The sequence below is a fragment of the Dendrobates tinctorius genome, unplaced genomic scaffold, assembly GCF_039654945.1.
Source record: "Dendrobates tinctorius isolate UK_male_01 unplaced genomic scaffold, ASM3965494v1 ptg000026l, whole genome shotgun sequence".
Classification (NCBI taxonomy): Eukaryota; Metazoa; Chordata; class Amphibia; order Anura; family Dendrobatidae; genus Dendrobates; species Dendrobates tinctorius.
In genome coordinates, this window is record NW_027361694.1 from 20,019,985 (window position 1) to 20,037,313 (window position 17,329).

A 17,329-nucleotide genomic window follows, 5' to 3' on the forward strand; every position below is an offset into this window, starting at 1 on the left:
CCCACCCAGGGGCGTGTGTCTGAAGTAAAGCCTATGTGTGATGGTTGTGAATCTGAAGGACCTGCAATGAGGTCATAGCCATGTGATGCTGTGGGTGTGGCTACGGACCATATAAGGTGACTGGACAGTTCCCAGGAGGGAAGGGATGTCAGGACTAATAAGCAGCTAACCGGGGTCAGTGAGAGACTGTGGAACTGGTGAGGCCGGTATGTTGGGGAAACCCTGGGAGGAGGGTCTGATCCCTGAATAGAACCTGGTGAGGCCTGTGTTGGACGGTTCCAAAGTGGGGACTGACGTCCTGAATAGCACACAGACAGGCCACGTGTGTTTTTTGTGTTTTTTTTTTATTTTTTTTTTATTTTTTTTTTTTCTCTCTCTCAAGTCAGCTTGCAGTGGCTCAGTGGGGTCACGAAGGTGCCAAGCTGCTTGCTGTAACTCGGTGGGCTTACGAAGGTGACAAGTGGCTGGCTGTAACTCGGCGGGGTTACGAAGGTTGTTGTGGATCGGCGGGTCCACGAAGGCAGGACAGCAGGAGCTGTAGCAGTGCCAGTAGGAGCTGGCGTGGTGTCGTGCTTAAAGGGCCAGTATAAGCCCAAAAAACATAAACTGTATAGTGTGAACTTTGGTCTAAGAAGGCCTGTAGAAGAGACATGGGGAAATCCCGAAAGGGGGCGGTGACCCAAAGCGGGGTGGTAACCCAAAAAGAGGTGGAGTCCCAGGGGAAGGCGAAGTCCAAAAAGGGGATAGTGGTCCAAAAAGGGGTGGAGTCTTCAAAAGGGGCAGCACTGGTTACCTCAGTGGACCTGTCTGGGGAACAGCGGTGTTTGTGTCTGTCTTTTTCTGAGTGCGGGACATTCTTTCCAGATGACGATGGGCCGCAGGTGTGTATCGTGATGCTACACCGTGAAGCAGTCTCTGGACGGCTGGACTCTAACAGGAATTCCTCTCTTTTTCTGTCTGACTGAGAAAAATGTCAAGGTTCGCTGCCACCATGGGGTCACTGTGGAAGATACTGTGGACAGAGTAATGATTGAGGGGTCCAAAAGGGTTGAGTGCCAAGGTGGCAGTATACCACCAAACTTAGTGTATCCCTTTGAGAGGGGCCGGGACTTTGTCTTGTTTGAAGATGCATGGGAAGTTGATGAAGTGTGGGGTGGCTCAAAGGAGGAGGTAGCACCACCTAAGGTCGATAGTCCAGAGCTCCTGGTGACCGAGAGATAGTGTGGGTCTGACCAACTTGGTGATTTGGCTGGGGTGACCAAACGTGTGACCGTGGGAAACGGGGTACCTCCAGAAAAGGGGTCCGACACCTGTGTGAATGGGGGCTTGCTGGTCCTGGATGACAGGGTGAGTGGTGACTCCAATTTGACCGCTATCACCCGACAGCTAGAGAGTCAAGTTGACAACCTGACCAAGTAAGTGTGCATGTGGAAAGAGCGAGTTAACAGTTTTCACCAGGTAGGAGCACACATACGAAACTCGAAGAGAGAGCGCCAAGACATCTGTCAACAGCTGGCGAAGGAATGTTTAAAGGTGGCGAGTATGGAAGTCGCTAACTCCATGCAGTTGGAGCGGCTGTGCCACCTAAAGACCGAGTTCTCAGCAGTCAAGTCCCTGAGACATAAGGCCGAGCACAGAGTGGATGAGCTGGAGAAAGAAGTCTTGGAGCTCAGAGGTCACCTGTCATCGTGGCAAAGTATGAATAAGGCCGTCAGAGAAGATGTGAAAGTGCTCAAACTGTAAGAGGTCTTCTGCGGGAGAAGTTGGTGGACGAAGACTTACAGCGGCCGGGCCTAAGTGATGACAAGACGGAACTGCCAGTACCCATCGTGGCAAGGGGTCTCAAAGAGGTAAAATCTCCTGAAGATTTGGAGCGGAAAGCTGAGCAAGATATACCCCGGTCGGGACAACTGTATTGAGGGAAGTGTCCGTGGTTAACCCCGAGCCTTCTATCCAGGAAGAGAGCAAGTTCACGACCTCCAAATGCGTGATTGACATACCCGAAGACCTGCAAGAAGCCTGTACCGATGAAGGTGTGCATGAGGCTTTTAAAAAGGCGGTTAAAGAATGTAAGGTGCACTGGGCACCTGAGACTCGGCAGTTGGTGGTACTATCAAACAGGGAAGACACAGCAAAAGGGGTAGCTGTCCTGACTGGTATGCATCTGCAATGTCTCCACGCTAAACAGATGCTCAGGCGGAGCAATATGAAAGCTGCTTGTCTAGAGCTGACAAGGGAAGCTAAGAATCAGCTGGGCTTGGGGGAAGATATAATTCCTGTACCCAAATATCTGGTGGAGAGTCGTTGGAAGGCTCGGTAAAGTGATGCAAGATCTTGTGGATATCTCCGGTGTGGTGAGGGTCCCTCCTGATGATGAAGTCCAGGTATCCGGTGAAGATGGTATGATTCCTATCATTGTGGTTGGCTCCATGGAAAGCCTAAGGAACTTCCGGATGCTCCTGGAATGCCGATTGATGCACCTACAGGAGATAGAGCAGTTGAGACTGGACCGACTACAGATTAATAAATAGATGTGGAACATCCGATGGAGGCAGCCTGCATCCCGGGGTATAAGGACCAGAAGGTACACCCCAATTAATGAGGTGGCAGGTGGCCAAAGACCTTCAGCAAAACGTGAACATCGCAAATCTGCAAGTGGCAGTTCTTCTCACAGTATGATACTGAGAGACCTAGACAGTAGCTCCTTTGATGTACTAAATGGGTCAGACCAGACAGGGGGCTCGACTCTAAGTAATACTTATGACTGCACCAACCGGGAGAGCCAGCCAGTGAGAGAACAGTCGGGTGACGGAGCGCACTGCAGAAAGGTGGAGACTAAAGAGTGTCTGGGCACGCAGACAGACTTTGACTGGAAGGCCAAGGCCGATATACTGACCGCTTGGGGTGGGGGAGGCCTAACATAAATGAGGCCGTATGATGCCCAAAACAGACGGGAACAGTCCTCTCGACTTGTAGGGCAACGTGACATGGGTGCCCAGTCTCGAGACCCCTGGGTGATGTTATGTGTTCAACCCCACAAGTTTGAACAGAGGGGGAGGTATGTGGTGCAGTGACCACTGTGACAGCTAGGGGGCGCTGTATGCGTCATGCACACATGCATACCCATTGTGGTAATGGAGATGGGATGAACGGCAGGATGCTAAATGACCGTTATGTATCCCAGGGGGGTGGCCCTGGGATGGAAGCTTGAACGAGTGTTGATCAGCAGAGGTACTGCTGAGGTTTTTGTTACAATGTATCGGGGAGAGCTTTCAGGTGGCTGTGAGACGGGTGGGACCAGTCACCTACAAACCCACCCAGGGGTGTGTGTCTGAAGTAAAGCCTATGTACGATGGTTGTTAATCTGAAGGACCTGCAATGAGGTCATAGCCATGTGATGCTGTGGGTGTGGCTACGGACCATATAAGGTGACCAGGGTAGGTCACATGAGGGAATGTCTGGATCTGATTGGTCCGTGTGGAAGGTCCCGGAAGGGCGACGTGCTAGGTGTGCTGTCTTCCTGAAGCGCACATGTGGATGCCGCTGACCATGTGGCCTGTGTGTAATAGCCTGTGAGTACTGGACTTTTCCCAGGCGGGAAGGGACGTCAGGACTGAGAAGCAGCTAAGAGGTAACCCCGGACGGGGAATTAACTGAGAGACTGTAGAGCTTGTTTGCTGGACAAAGCGCAGCCTGTGTGACCACAGGGCTAAAAGAGCGGAGCTCTACAATGAATCTTCATTTGGTCTGATGAAAGACTGTTGCTGCTGTATGGTTTATGCTGCACAATAAACCAGATGGACTGATTTATGTGAACAACCCGTGCCTGGTGTGCTTAATCCGCTACCGAGTGAGTGTCCCTCAACATGAACGCGCGCTACCTTACAACTAGTAGGTTGTTATCCTGAGAATTTTTCCAAAAATGTAAGCCATGGCTTCCATTTAAATAAGTATTTTTCCCAAGTGGTGTTAACAATTGCTAATCTAGATTCGTAAGAATTGTGTAATGACATTTTCTCTATTATATCTTGAAGTGTAGGAATAGTGGCTCTTTTCCAATTTAAAGCTATATCGCTTTTAGCCACTAAGAAAATGTGTATTAGAATAAATTTATATTCTGAGTTAATATGCTCTATTTCTAAAGAAATAAGCGCTAATTGCTAGTTGATTATAATGTTGCTACCAGTAACTTTATTTTTTTTTTTTTTTATTAAAGTGGAAATGTCACTCCAAAAACTCCAGATTTTAGAGCAATACCTGAAAATATGTATCAAATCTCCTTTATTTCTACATCCTCTCCAGCAAAGAGGTGTAAAATTCATAAAAATATTTTGGGGGTTAAATATCATCTTGATAAGATCTTAAAAAAAAAAAAAAAAAATGCTTCGTGAATAGAGCCACAGAGATTAGACGAGTATGACAAGGAAATAGCTTTTAATCTCTTTTCCAATTGCTTATCTGTGAACATTTTTGGAAACCATAATCCTGGTTGAATATTCTATAGATCTTTTTGGTTTTCCACCAAGTTTTGTTGTTGGGATTGCAAATTAAATTCCCAATATACCTGGGAAGAGGGTATTTAGGATCAAGAAGGCCCCTAATCGTTTTCCTCAGTAATATAGAATATATCATATTAGAATCAGGAACTTTATATTTTAGTTTAAGTTGTATAAAAGGAAGAAAATAATTCCCATCATGTACATTTTTAATGAATTTTAATCCACGTTCTTTCCAGGATGAGAGGATATTTTGGCTAGTTATACAAGGATACTTCTTGCTAGGTCTCCCGACCTGAGCTAACTGCTTCAAATATGCCTGTCAAGCAGTTGGCACAAGTTATGAGGCTCAGTGGTCGGGCAGGGCCTTCCAATGCAATAACACGGTCTGTGTCTCATGGCTAGATGTGTGAAAACCACAGTTGTGTTTTTTGTCCTGTAAAAAAATATAACACTGAGAAGAATTCTGCATGGGGATACAAGCTGGTAGCTGATCACCTCTGAAAGCTTACATCATATGGTAATGTTTTTCTAATGCTGAACAAAGGTTAACTATTGATTGATATTTACCAATGTATTGTGCCTGTGTCATTTTTGCTGAATTATATATGATTTTGTAAGTGAGGTATAAGTGACCCAGCAATGTCTCTTCTTGTTTCCTAAGGAAATGGATGATGATGCTTTTGAAAAGAAGTATAATACTATGGGGGTAGACCTACTTCGTGCTCAGGAGTTGTACTGCCGTGAAGTTCTCAAACTATTGCCTGGGCAGGTGGCTGTGATCAGTAATGGAAGGGTAAGAATAACTAGCTAGCCAGAAAGTTTATAGAGATAATGTTGTGAAACCTTATAAATCATTTGTGCTAAACTTTACCATACTGCTGTTAGAGAAACACTCCCATCAACGTTTTAATCCTCTTAATATATTGCGATAATCATATTATGTAGCACTGTGTACTTACAATTGCTCATTTTGCCTTTCTTCCCATGTAATTCTTCTTTACTCTCCTCTATGTGGAAACAAGAAGTCTCTATTCCCTGCATTTACCATTCCCTTCAACTCCTGACCCAGCTGCTCCCTCCTACCAGGGACTTTTGCAGTGACTGATGAGTCATACAGAGAAAATTGACTTCCTGTTTACTACATAGAGCTTAGAAGGATTCAGTTTTTAATCACCTGTAATAGACCGAATAGAAAAGGGAAGCATTGGCTGGGTAGAAGGACAAAATGAGCAATTGCAGATACGCAGTGCTTATATGATATTATGATTGCAATATATTTAGAGGATACAAATTTTGATGGGAGGCGTGCTTCTTTAATCATAAATGTATTGTATGTGTAAATGACTCCTCTAAACAGATGAAGTGCAGCAGGTAATCTGTAATTATTCAGCTTGCTCTTGCAGGACCATGCTTCTTGTGTCATTTTTGTTTAACCAACTTCTCGCCACTACCAATTATATATTTTTGTTATGCGCTGTTTGATTTTTCCCTAATCTTCTTTCAAGAATCATAACATTTTTTGTGGACGCGGTCATATGAAAAGTTTTTTGTACTTTTTTTTTTTTTAACTTTTGCTGGATGAAATGGAATTTTTTTACATTTTCCAGTATTTTCTAAAAAATTGTGTTTAAAACTACAAGTGCGGTGAAATGATGAAAATGCAATTCAGCCATTGTTTTATGGGTCTTTTTTTTTTGTTAATTATTATTACAGTGATGGAAAACTTCCATAGTAATATTTTTTTTCTATTTAAGTAGTGAATAAAATTCAGAAATTTAAAAGACACATTTAGCTGGTTTCTGCTGCCAGTTTTTTTTTTTTTCATGTGATGGGCTGTCACTTTAATTGGTACCATTTAGATTTTATTGATGACCTTTCTTTCATCTTCAATATTTACATCCAAGGCAAATAATAGCTGATTAATAGAAGTTACGAGTGTCAGATCCCCTTAGGGTATTGATGACCTGTCCTGTCCCAAACATCTTTAAAGGGAACCTGTCACCAGCTTTGGACCATATAAGTTACGGCCATCACCTTTCAGGGCTGATTTTCAGCATTCTATAATGATGTATATCTGCCCCCAACCCGACCTGGAAGAGAAGAAAAATAACTTTTAGTGTATGTGCACACGTTGCGGATTTGTCTGCGGATTTTTCGGCGCGGAATCTGCAGAATCCGCAGGTCAAAATGCCTGCGTTTTACTTGCGGATTTATAGCGGATTTAGTGCGGATTTCGCCTGCGTCTTTACACCTGCGGATTCCTAGAATGGAATAGGTGTAAAAACGCTGCGGATTCCGCACAAAGAATTGACATGCTGCGGATAATACACCACTGCATTTCCGCGCTGATTTTTCCACAGCATGTGCACAGCAGTTTTTCTTTTCCATAGGATAACATGGTACTGTACTTCCCTTGGAAAACTGCTGCGGATCCACAGGGCCAAATCCGCTACAGAGCCGCAGACGAATCCGCAACGTGTGCACATACCCTTATTATACTCACCTGCAGGACGGTCCGGTCCGAGGGATGTCGCAGGTCTTGGTTCGGTGCCTCCCATCTTATGATCGCCACCCTTCTGCTTGCTTCGTGTGGATGACGTGCCTCTGCGTCATCCACACAGACTCTTCTGCACCGTGCTCCTGCGCACGCATACTTTTCTGCCCTAAATGGCGCGCAGGTACAGGGAAAGGTCAAAGAGCGTGGTACCGAGGAGTCTGTGTGGATGACGCGTCATCCACGCAAAGCAACAGGAGGGTGGCTATCATAAGACCGGAGGCACCGGACCAAGAAAAGCGACACCCATCGGACCAAACCGCCCCGCAGGTGAGTATAATAAGTTATTTTTCTTCTCTTACAGGTCTGATTGAGGCAGATATACAGCTTTCTATAATGCTGTATATCAGCCCTGAAAGGTGATATCCGAAATTTATATTTGCCAAAACTGGTGACAGGTTTGCTTTAAGTTTTAAGATTTTTCTGTCCTTATTTCAATTAGAATTGATTTTATGGACTATTCAAACCATTAAAAATCATTACTATTTTTGCAGTCTTTTTTGTCTAGTGGAATGACTTTTTTAGGAATTACTTGGTGTAAATTATATAATGTTTTATGATATCAAATTTTTGTGCAAATTTGTATTAAATGAAAACCTCAATCACCTCTATAATTTGTAATTCACAAAACCTCATGTAAACTTTGACACCCTTCATGGTTTTGTATGATTTTGCTGTGCTGGTCTGAAGTGGGCTTTTTTTTTTTTTTTTTTTTTTTTTTTATAGACAGAAACTTTTAGGTCAGGTTCACATACAGCTCTGGCAAAAATTAGACACCACTGCCAAATTTTCAGTTTGTCTGATTTTTCTCTTTATAGGTATATTTTTGAGTAAAATGTAAATTGCTCTTTTATTCTATAAACTACTGACAACATGTCTTCAAATTTCCAAGCACTAAATTTTGTACTTATTTTCAGAAAATGAGAAATGTTCAAAATAACAAAAAAATGCAGTGCTTGCAGACCTCAAATATTGCTAAGAAAGCAAGTTCATAATCATTTAGAAACAACAATACTAATGTTTTAACTTGGGAAAAGTTCAGAAATCAATATTTTGGGGAATAACCATGATTTTTGTAAGCAGTTATTCTTTGTTTGATGGCTTGTGACTATCCATCTTCCTCTTGATTACATTCCAGGGGTTTTCAATGGGGTTCAGGTCTGGAGATTGGGCTGGCCATGACAATGATTTGATGTGGTAGTCCTTCATCCACACATAGATTGACCTAGCTGTGTGGCATGGTGCATTGTCTGCTGGAAAAACCAGGCCTCAGAGTTGGGGAACATTGCCTGTGAAGAAGGAATCAACTGTTTTTCCGGGATAACCTTGTATGCGGCTTGATTCATACGTCCTTCGCAAAGATTAACCTGCCCAATTCCAGCCTTGCTGAAGCATCCCCAGATCATCACCGGTCCTCCACCAAATTTCACAGTGGGTGCAAGACACTGTGGCTTGTACGCCTCTCCATGTCTCCGTCTAACCATTAGACGACCAGGTGATGGGCAAAGCTGAAAATTAGACTCATCAGAGATTACCTTACTCCAGTCCTCTATGGTCCAATCCTTATGGTTTTTGGCAAACTTCAGCCTGGCTCTCCTTTGCTTCCGATTGATGAAAGGCTTTTTTCTAGCTTTACCTGACTTGATCCCTGCCTCTAGGAGCCTGTTATGAACTGTTCTTGCTGTGCACTTCATCCCATCTGTCATTTGCCATTCCTTTTGTAGGTCATTTGATGTCATCCTGCGGTTGCTGAGTGACATTCACATAAGATGACTGTCATCCCGGTCAGTGGAGAGTCCTTTTCACCCTCTGCCGGTGTGTAGCTTGTTGTCCCCAGTGTCTGCTGCTTGACCTTGTTGTAGTGGACTGCCGTCTTAGAAATTTTAAGGATGGAGGCAACATGACGCTCACTGTATCCCTCTGCTAGTAAAGCCAGAATTGAGCCCTCCTTATCCTCCCTCAAGACTTTTCTTTTCAACTCCTTTGGCATGGTTAAAAGTTATTTTTTCATTCCTATTACTTTTGGGATATTAGTAGCACTTGTTTTGCCATCCAGCTTGTCCTATTGCAAGAGGATTGTGAACACCACAGCAGGGTTTTTTATACTTTCCTTCGTTAAATAAGATTTGGTTCAGGTGATCACCTAATCAGAAGCACATTAAGTAGAATGAGGTGTCCTCTGGCTGGAATTCAACTGACACTAGAATGGAATGGCTCAGACATGTAGAGAAGCTGATTTTTATAAAACTGTGCAGTGGTCTCTTTGCCAGAGCTGAATATCCAGCTTTGTATTGTGAGACTGGTGCAACACAACAGATCGCTACTATTGGCAAGTGCTAAAATGTATAAATTGTTTCATATGCAAATTGCCTCTTCAGAGCTGAAGAGGACTTGAACAATAAAGCCACCTATTGGAAGTAGCAATTTTAGAAGTCAATATCGCCCTTTTGAGGCTTGAAATATGAAGTAGCATAAAAGCCAAACCAGAACATCCATTTGCATACATTTGTTTCGGGGTGTTGCACCACCTAAGAGCAAAGCATGAGATCGGATTTGACTGTATGAGACACCTCGGATATAATGGGTAACGTCTTTCCTTGTGGAGAGTGACATCTGACATACTTATACTTATCCAGTCAGAGTCTTTTTATACAGCCAAATCAGATCACATGTTTCACATTTAGAAGTGGCAACACATTGAAACACTTGTCTGCAAATTGAGATTCTGGTTTGCCTTTTATCCTAAGCATATGGCAAGGCTTGTTAAAATGTCAGTATTGACTTTCAGAATTGCTACTTACAATAGGTAGCACTAGAGTCCGTCGTCTTCCTCTCTGAAGGCATGCCGCTCTCCACAAGGAGAGACGGTACCCCTTAAACCTTAGTAGTTTCAAGCTTTTCACCATTTCTCAAGCACTAGCCCAGGATTAGATCATAAGGTTGCATCATACACTGTGATGCAGCCCCCGAAATATAACTGGCACCTCTCTGGTGCAACAACTGATTCACGGGACAGGTGAGAATTATCCATTGCAAATAAAGGGATCAGTTGCTTTATCAGTTTTCATGCAGTGTTTTAGTTGAATGCCAGGTGGAAACTAAAACGCAACGCTGGATTAATGTGCAGGTGAACTAAAGAAAAATGTCTACATCAGGTGTAGCCAACCATGGGGAGGTAGCAGTTTGCTCTGAAATAAGATGAAGCTTTTTTTTTTATTGGTGAGGTCATCTGCTGAGGACATGTTGGAGAATCTACTTGTAGACCTTAACCCCTTTTCCCCCAAGGGTGGTTTGCATGTTAATGACCAGGCCAATTTTTACAATTCTAACCAATGTCCCTTTATGAGGTAATAATTCTGGAAAGCTTCCATTGATCCTGGTGATTCTGACATTTTCTCATGATATATTGTACGTCATGATAATGGTAAAATTTGTTCGATATGACTTGTGTTTATTTGTGAAAAAAAAATGGAAATTTGGCGAAAATTTTGAAAATGTTGCAATTTTCCAACTTTGAATTTTCATGCCCTTAAATCACAGAGATATGTCACATAAAATACTTAAGTAACATTTTACAAGTGTTTACTTTACATCCGCAAAATTTTGGAACCATAAGGGTTAAAATTTAAACAGCGATTTCTCATTTTTACAACACTATTTTGTTTTTTGGGACCACGTCACACTTGAAGTCACTTTGAGGGGTCTATATGATAGAAAATACCCAAAAGTGACACCATTCTAAAAACTGCACCCTTGAAGGTGCTCAAAACCACATTCAAGAAGTTTATTAACCCTTCAGGTGCTTCACAGGAATTTTTGTAATCTTAAAAAAAAAAAAAATTGAACATTTAACTTTGTTTCACAAAAAATTTACTTCAGATCCAATTTTTTTTATCTTACCAAGGGTAACAGGAAAAATTGGACCCCAAAAGTTGTGCAATTTCCCCTGAGTACGCTGATACCCCATATATGCAGCTAAACCACTGTATTGGCGCATGGCAGAGCTCAGAAGGGAAGGAGCGCCGTTTGACTTTTCAATGCAAAATTGGCTGGAATTGAGATCGGACGCCATGTCGTGTTTGGAGAGCCCCTGATGTGCCTAAACAGTGGAAACTCCACAAGTGACACCATTTTGAAAACAAGACCCCCTAAGGAACTTATTTAGATGTGTGATGAGCACTTTGAACCCCCAAGTGCTTCACAGAAGTTTATAACGAAGAGCCATAAAATTAAAAAAATCTTTTTTTTTTCCCAAAAATTATCTTTTCACCCCCAATTTTTTACTTTCCCAAGGGTAACAGGAGAAATTGGACCCCAAGAGTTGTTGTGCAATTTGTCCGGAGTATGTTAATACCCCATATGTGGGGGTAAACCACTGTTTGGGCGCATGGCAGAGCTCGGTAAGGGAAGGATCGCTAGATTTTACTGCTATGGTTTGCAGGTGCCATGACCCACTGGGAGAGCCCATCAGGTGCCAAAACATCACAAACCACCCATAAGTGACCCCATTTTATGGACTACACCTCTCAATGAATTCATCTAGGGGTGCAGTGATCATATTGACACCATGGGTGTGTCACAGAAATTTATACCATTGGGCAGTGAGGACAAAATAACTACATTTTTACCACCAAAATTTTGTTTTAGCCAAAGGTTTTACATTTTCACACAAGAAGTCGGTAAAAATGGCCACAAAATCTGTCCCTCAATTTCTACTGAACTTGGCAATACCCCATATGTAGCTGTACAGTACTACTTAGCCATGCAGAGAAACTCGGAAGGAACGGAGCGCTATTTGCCTATTCAAGTGAATGGGTGTGTGCACATGTCAGTGTTTCCACGGACTGCATACACATAACACACATTGATCCGTCACCCATGTGACACGCATCGGCGCCGGGGAAGAAGTGTTAAAGTAAGCGCTGTTCCCCGGCACCGGGTGCTGAACACTGCTTTCATCATTCTCTCCTGCTTTGCCAGCGATCGGCGTGAGCAGAGGAGAATGTTGAGTTACATTTAAGTAATAAGAGATAGCAGGTGGCGGCTGAAGGGACTATTACTCCCATAAGCCTACCCCTGCTGCTTCTAATAGTGACAGAAGGAGTGACTGATGGGAGTAAAAATAAAATAAAAAAGCAGCAATATATCATACCTGTCTGTTGTTGTCCCACACCATAATCCATGTCTGGGGGATATACAGTTTTCAATCTGGATGGTGCCAAGATGTGACTGTCCCGGCTGAAAACCCCTGGTGAATGAGCTGCTGGCACAGCAGCGTCAGTAACCGAGGGTGACGTCATAGAGGTTACCTTCGGTTACTGAGCTGTGTTCCCAGCCAGGCTGAGCTGCGGTCCCTTGGGTGACATCCCTGCTAGCACCGTGAGCACTCACTGTGCTAGCGGGGATCTGATCACAGCTCAGCCCGTCTGGGAAAGGAGCTCAGTAACCGAAGATGGCCTCTATGACGTCACCCCTGGTCACTGACTCTGCATTCCCAGCTGCTCATTCACTAGTGGTTTTCAGCTGGTACGATCGCATCTTGGCAACGTCCAGGTTGAAAACTGTATATCCCCCAGACACGGATTATGGCGTTGGACAACTATAGGATTAGTAATGGGTGTGTCATATAGACACCTCTTCGTTACTAAGCCGTGGACATCAATCCCACAAATATTACCTCACTTGCCACCGCTACAGGGCAAGTGGGAAGAGCCAGGCAAAGCGCCAGAATTGGCGCATCTTGTAGACTTGCCTTTTCTCGGCACCAATATCCAGGGCCTCTTACCAGCCTGAGAATACCAGCCCCCAGTTGTCTGGTTAAGTAAGGCTGGTTGTCAAAAAATAGGGGGGACCCCACGCCATTTTTTTAAAATTATTTATTTAAATAAAAAAAAAACAGCATGGGAACCCCTCTATTCTTGATAACCAATCTTGCTGAAGCTGACAGCTGAGGGTTGCAGCCCCCATTTGTGAGTTTTGTCTGGCTGGTTATCAAATATAGGGGGAACACACACACCGTTTTTTTTTTTTTTTTTTAAATTACCGTATTTATTTACAGCGCAGGAGCGGAAGATGAATACTCCCATCCGCCGCTCCTTCTGTCACTGTTGGCAGCAGCAGGGGTAGGCTGATGGGAGTAATAGTCCCATCAGCCGCCTGCTATCTTTTATGAAATGTAACTCTCATAATTCTCCCCTGCTCGCACCGATCGCCGGAAGAGCAGGGGAGAATGATGAGCAGTGTTCAGTTCAGCAAACGACTGGGAACAGCGCTTACTGTAACACTTCTTCCCTGGCGGCTGTCCTTGTGATACTGATACAGCACATACATGCCACACGTGTACCTCAAGTATTACACACAAGGACACTGGCATTGTTGGTACCGGAAATATCAGGACGTGTGAAAGAGGCCTTATAGCGGGTTTTTATATTTGACTGCTGTCACGCGCTAAGACGCAAAAGCTATTTTTTTGCAATAAAAAGCATCACCACATTTTGAGAGCTTTACTTTTTCCATATTTTGGCCCACAGTGTCATGTGAGGTCTTATTTTTTGTGGGACGAGCTGACGTTTCTATTGATACCATTTTCGGCCACATGACATTTTTTGATCACTTTCTATTCTGATTTTTGGGAGACAGAATGAGCAAAAACCAGCAATTCATGAATTTCTTTTTTGGGGGGTCATTTATACCATTCTGTGTGTGGTAAAATTGATAAGGCAGTTTCATCCATTAGGTCTGTACGGTTACAGAAATACCTCATTTATATATTTTTTTTCTGTTTTGGCGCTTTTATATAATAAAAGCTATTTTATAGAAAAAATATTTTTGCATGGCTTTATTCTGAGAGCTATAACTTTTTTATTTTTCCGCTGATGGAGCTGTAGGGCGGCTCTTTTTTTGCTTAACAAGATAACGTTTTCAGCGGTACCATGATTATTTATATCCATCTCTTTGATCACGTGTTATTCCACTTTTTGTTCGGCGGTATAATGATAAAGCATTGTTTTTTTCCTTTTTTTTTTTTTTTTTTAATGTTTACTAAAGGGGTTAACTAGTGGGATAATTTTATAGATCGGGTCAATGCGGTCGCAACAATACCAAATATGTGTACCTTTTTATTCAGATTTTTTTTTTCATTCAAATATGTAGTAATAGAAAATATATATATATATATATATAATATTATTATTATTATTATTATTATTATTATTATTATTATTATTATTATTATTATTATTATTATTATTATTATTATTATTATTATTATTATTATTATTATTATTATTTTATTTTTATTTTATTTTTATTTTTTTTTTTTTTTTATAAATATTTTTAAAATTTAATTTTTTTTTTACTTTTCCCTAACTTTTACGCTTTGTCCCATAGTGGGACAATCATTTTCTTGCAGGCTGGTCGCTTCTATAGCAAGCAGATGAAGTAGCATCTGCATACCATAGAAGCTGTCAGCGCTGCACTTACACAGGCAGACCTGCTGATCATGCACTGCGCATGATCAACAAGTTTCCTAGCTCTGGTGAGCCAGATGTCATGACAACATCCGCTCACCATGGCAACGATCGGGACTCCGTGTCACGACACGTGGTCTCCGATGCAAAGGCAGATTGATTGTCAGCCCTGCGCTGGCTCCCGGAATGCTTTGATCTTGTTTGATCGCAGTATTTTGGCAGTTAAAGTGCCGGGAGCGGTCTGTGACACTGCTCCTGGCATCTAGTGCCGGGTGTCAGCTATGAGAATGAGCTGACACCCGGCCGCGATCGGCCGCGCACACCTTGTGAGCACGGTCGATCGCGATGACATTACTATTCAGTCCATGGTCAAATTGTGCCAGGTCACATGAACGGAATAGTACGTCGGATGTCAGAAAGGGGTTAGTCTACTGGTTGCCTATTTAGGGATTACAGGCTGTCTATTGCCACATGCACACGTTGAGTATTTGATTCTTTTTAGATCATTATTTGTAGGTCAAAACCAGGAGTGGGGGAAATATGCAGAAGCGGTGACGTGCTTCTATTATGTTTTTCCTTTGACTGTCCCACTCCTAGTTTTGACTTGCATATACTGGTGTAAAAAACTGACTATATACTCATCGTGGGCATGTAGCCTTGAAAATACATACAGGACTAAAGAATAATTGTAAATTCAGCATATTGTTTATAGATGAGACAATGGAGGGACATAGGCTCATGTCCCAACAGATGCCAAAGCCATATTAATATATTGTTGTTAAACATTTATTGTCTCAATTACGCACAGAATTTGACATTGAAAAATAAAGACTAACTGATCATTCAGGTGTTTTTTAACTACATCACTGTGTTCTAGGTGGGGAATATAATAAAAGGCACAGTTATTAGTTCTGTCACATTTACTGTTATAATGTCTAAATGCTGCAAAAGGAAATATCCCACTGATGTGTGTGTGCACACGTCAACTTAAATGCATATTTTTAATGTGGCGTGCTTCCCCCTAGCTGCATTTAATACTTGGATGGAGTGAAAGTGTTGATTCTTTATAATATTGGAAGAAATATGGCCTAATCATAAGTGTATGCAGTTAAAGAGAGTTAAGTGCTGTGGTTTATGGGCTCTCTTGTGCTGCTGTGCATGCCATTTACCCATAAATAAAAGCTTACAGACAATTATTACACTGTGCTTTGAAGATAATTATATAAGTCTTTAATGGATAGTTTAACGCTTCGAGTAAATTTAATGCATTTTATTTTCACATTATCACAGAGATATTGAAATTTGCATCTTTTTCCCTTTTTTCGATCTTGTTTTAAATTCTGTTGCCAATTATTCCTGCAGTGAGCTAAAACAGTTTAGTTTTATTTATTGTGCTATCGAGGAAATGATTTCTAGCCACTGGCTTATGCAATCTATAATGGAGCAGACGTGAAGTGAGCTAGTATAGGGCCATATTTTACCAATTTCCCATTTTATATTTTATCTGCTGAATACTGTAGGCAGCTGCACAAAATTGGTATGGTTCTGGAAATAATTCTTTGTCATATACTCAATATATGAATCATGAAAGGAGAAACATTTTTGACCGTGTAAATGTTCGGTGGGATAATGCCATATAACATGTTATAAACTGTCAGAAAATGCTGAAAGCTGAAAAGTGTTGTGCTGAGTACTGCCATTAAAAGGAAACTGTTGTCTCCAAAAACACTTATTACCTGAAGATATACTGGTCATCAACAATGCAAGTATCATTTAAATCATGTGTGACAGGCTTACTGGAACAGCGGCTCTAGGGAGAAAGTGAAGTTATATTCTCCCTGCAGCTGATCACTTCGCGTCATCTGGTCAGTGCAGGGAGCTGTTAGTCCTCGCTCAGTACACAGTCCGCAAGCTGTAACTATTTCCCAGAACTTTGACTAACATTCTGCTCTGCACACTCACTGCAGATCAGTCTGTCAATCAATCACAATGCGGTGAGCCGATGGGGGCCAGTGCACAGAAACACAGTAATTTAAATGGTTAAACATTGGTGTCTGGTCACTGACATTACAGGCGGATATTGGCTAACCCTGCTCTTTTACACTCACCCTGACACCCTGTTTTGTACGTGCTCGCAAATGGGTTAAATATAATACTTTTGACGAATGTCATGTATTCTGCTACAGTGCAGGTGCATTTTGCTTACAAAATCTATCTCTATGTTCAAAGTAAAACTTTGTGTTGAATAATTTTGATTTTTAACAAGACCATGACTCTGGTAGATGGTTCCATTGTCAACAACATCCTAATTCTGATATTGTTTTGATTTATAAAGGGTCTGTCATTGCATCATGTTTTTTTTTTTTTTCTTTTTATGGTTAGAAAGCATTAGAAATCCAACAAAATGAGTGAAAGTAATGTGAGCCTAAGTTTCAAGAATGACATCTTTTATTTCCGAGCATAAATGAAGCAGGTTTTTTTACATCATAACTTTACTACTATTGCAGTTACTTGACAGTGTAAATAACTGTACCCAACCTCTGACATCCTACAGTATTTAAAGGATGAAAGGCTGGCGTTGTAGCATTCCCAGCCTTAATTGATAACCTTATTTTGCCAGGGATTGCAAGACTGGCACATTTAAAGTGAACCTGTCACCAGGTTTGGCCATTCTATAATGCTGTAGATAAGCCCCCAATCCGACCTGTAAGAGAAGAAAAATAACTTTTATTATACTCCTACGGGGTGGTCCGGTCTGAGGGGTGTCGTTCTTCCTGGTCCGGCGCCTCCCATCTTCTTGCGATGCC

General features: G+C 42.1%; 1 protein-coding gene across 3 annotated transcripts in view; it reads left to right on the forward strand.

Annotated features, from left to right (window-relative positions):
* UGGT2 (UDP-glucose glycoprotein glucosyltransferase 2) overlaps nt 1–17,329 on the forward strand; it is a 548,948-nt gene that overhangs the window by 322,656 nt on the left and 208,963 nt on the right. For all 3 annotated transcript variants that reach the window (XM_073569568.1, XM_073569567.1, XM_073569569.1), the window contains exon 22: nt 5,161–5,292. In XM_073569568.1, the coding sequence (XP_073425669.1) occupies nt 5,161–5,292 (132 nt within the window). The remainder of the gene's footprint in view (nt 1–5,160; nt 5,293–17,329) is intronic.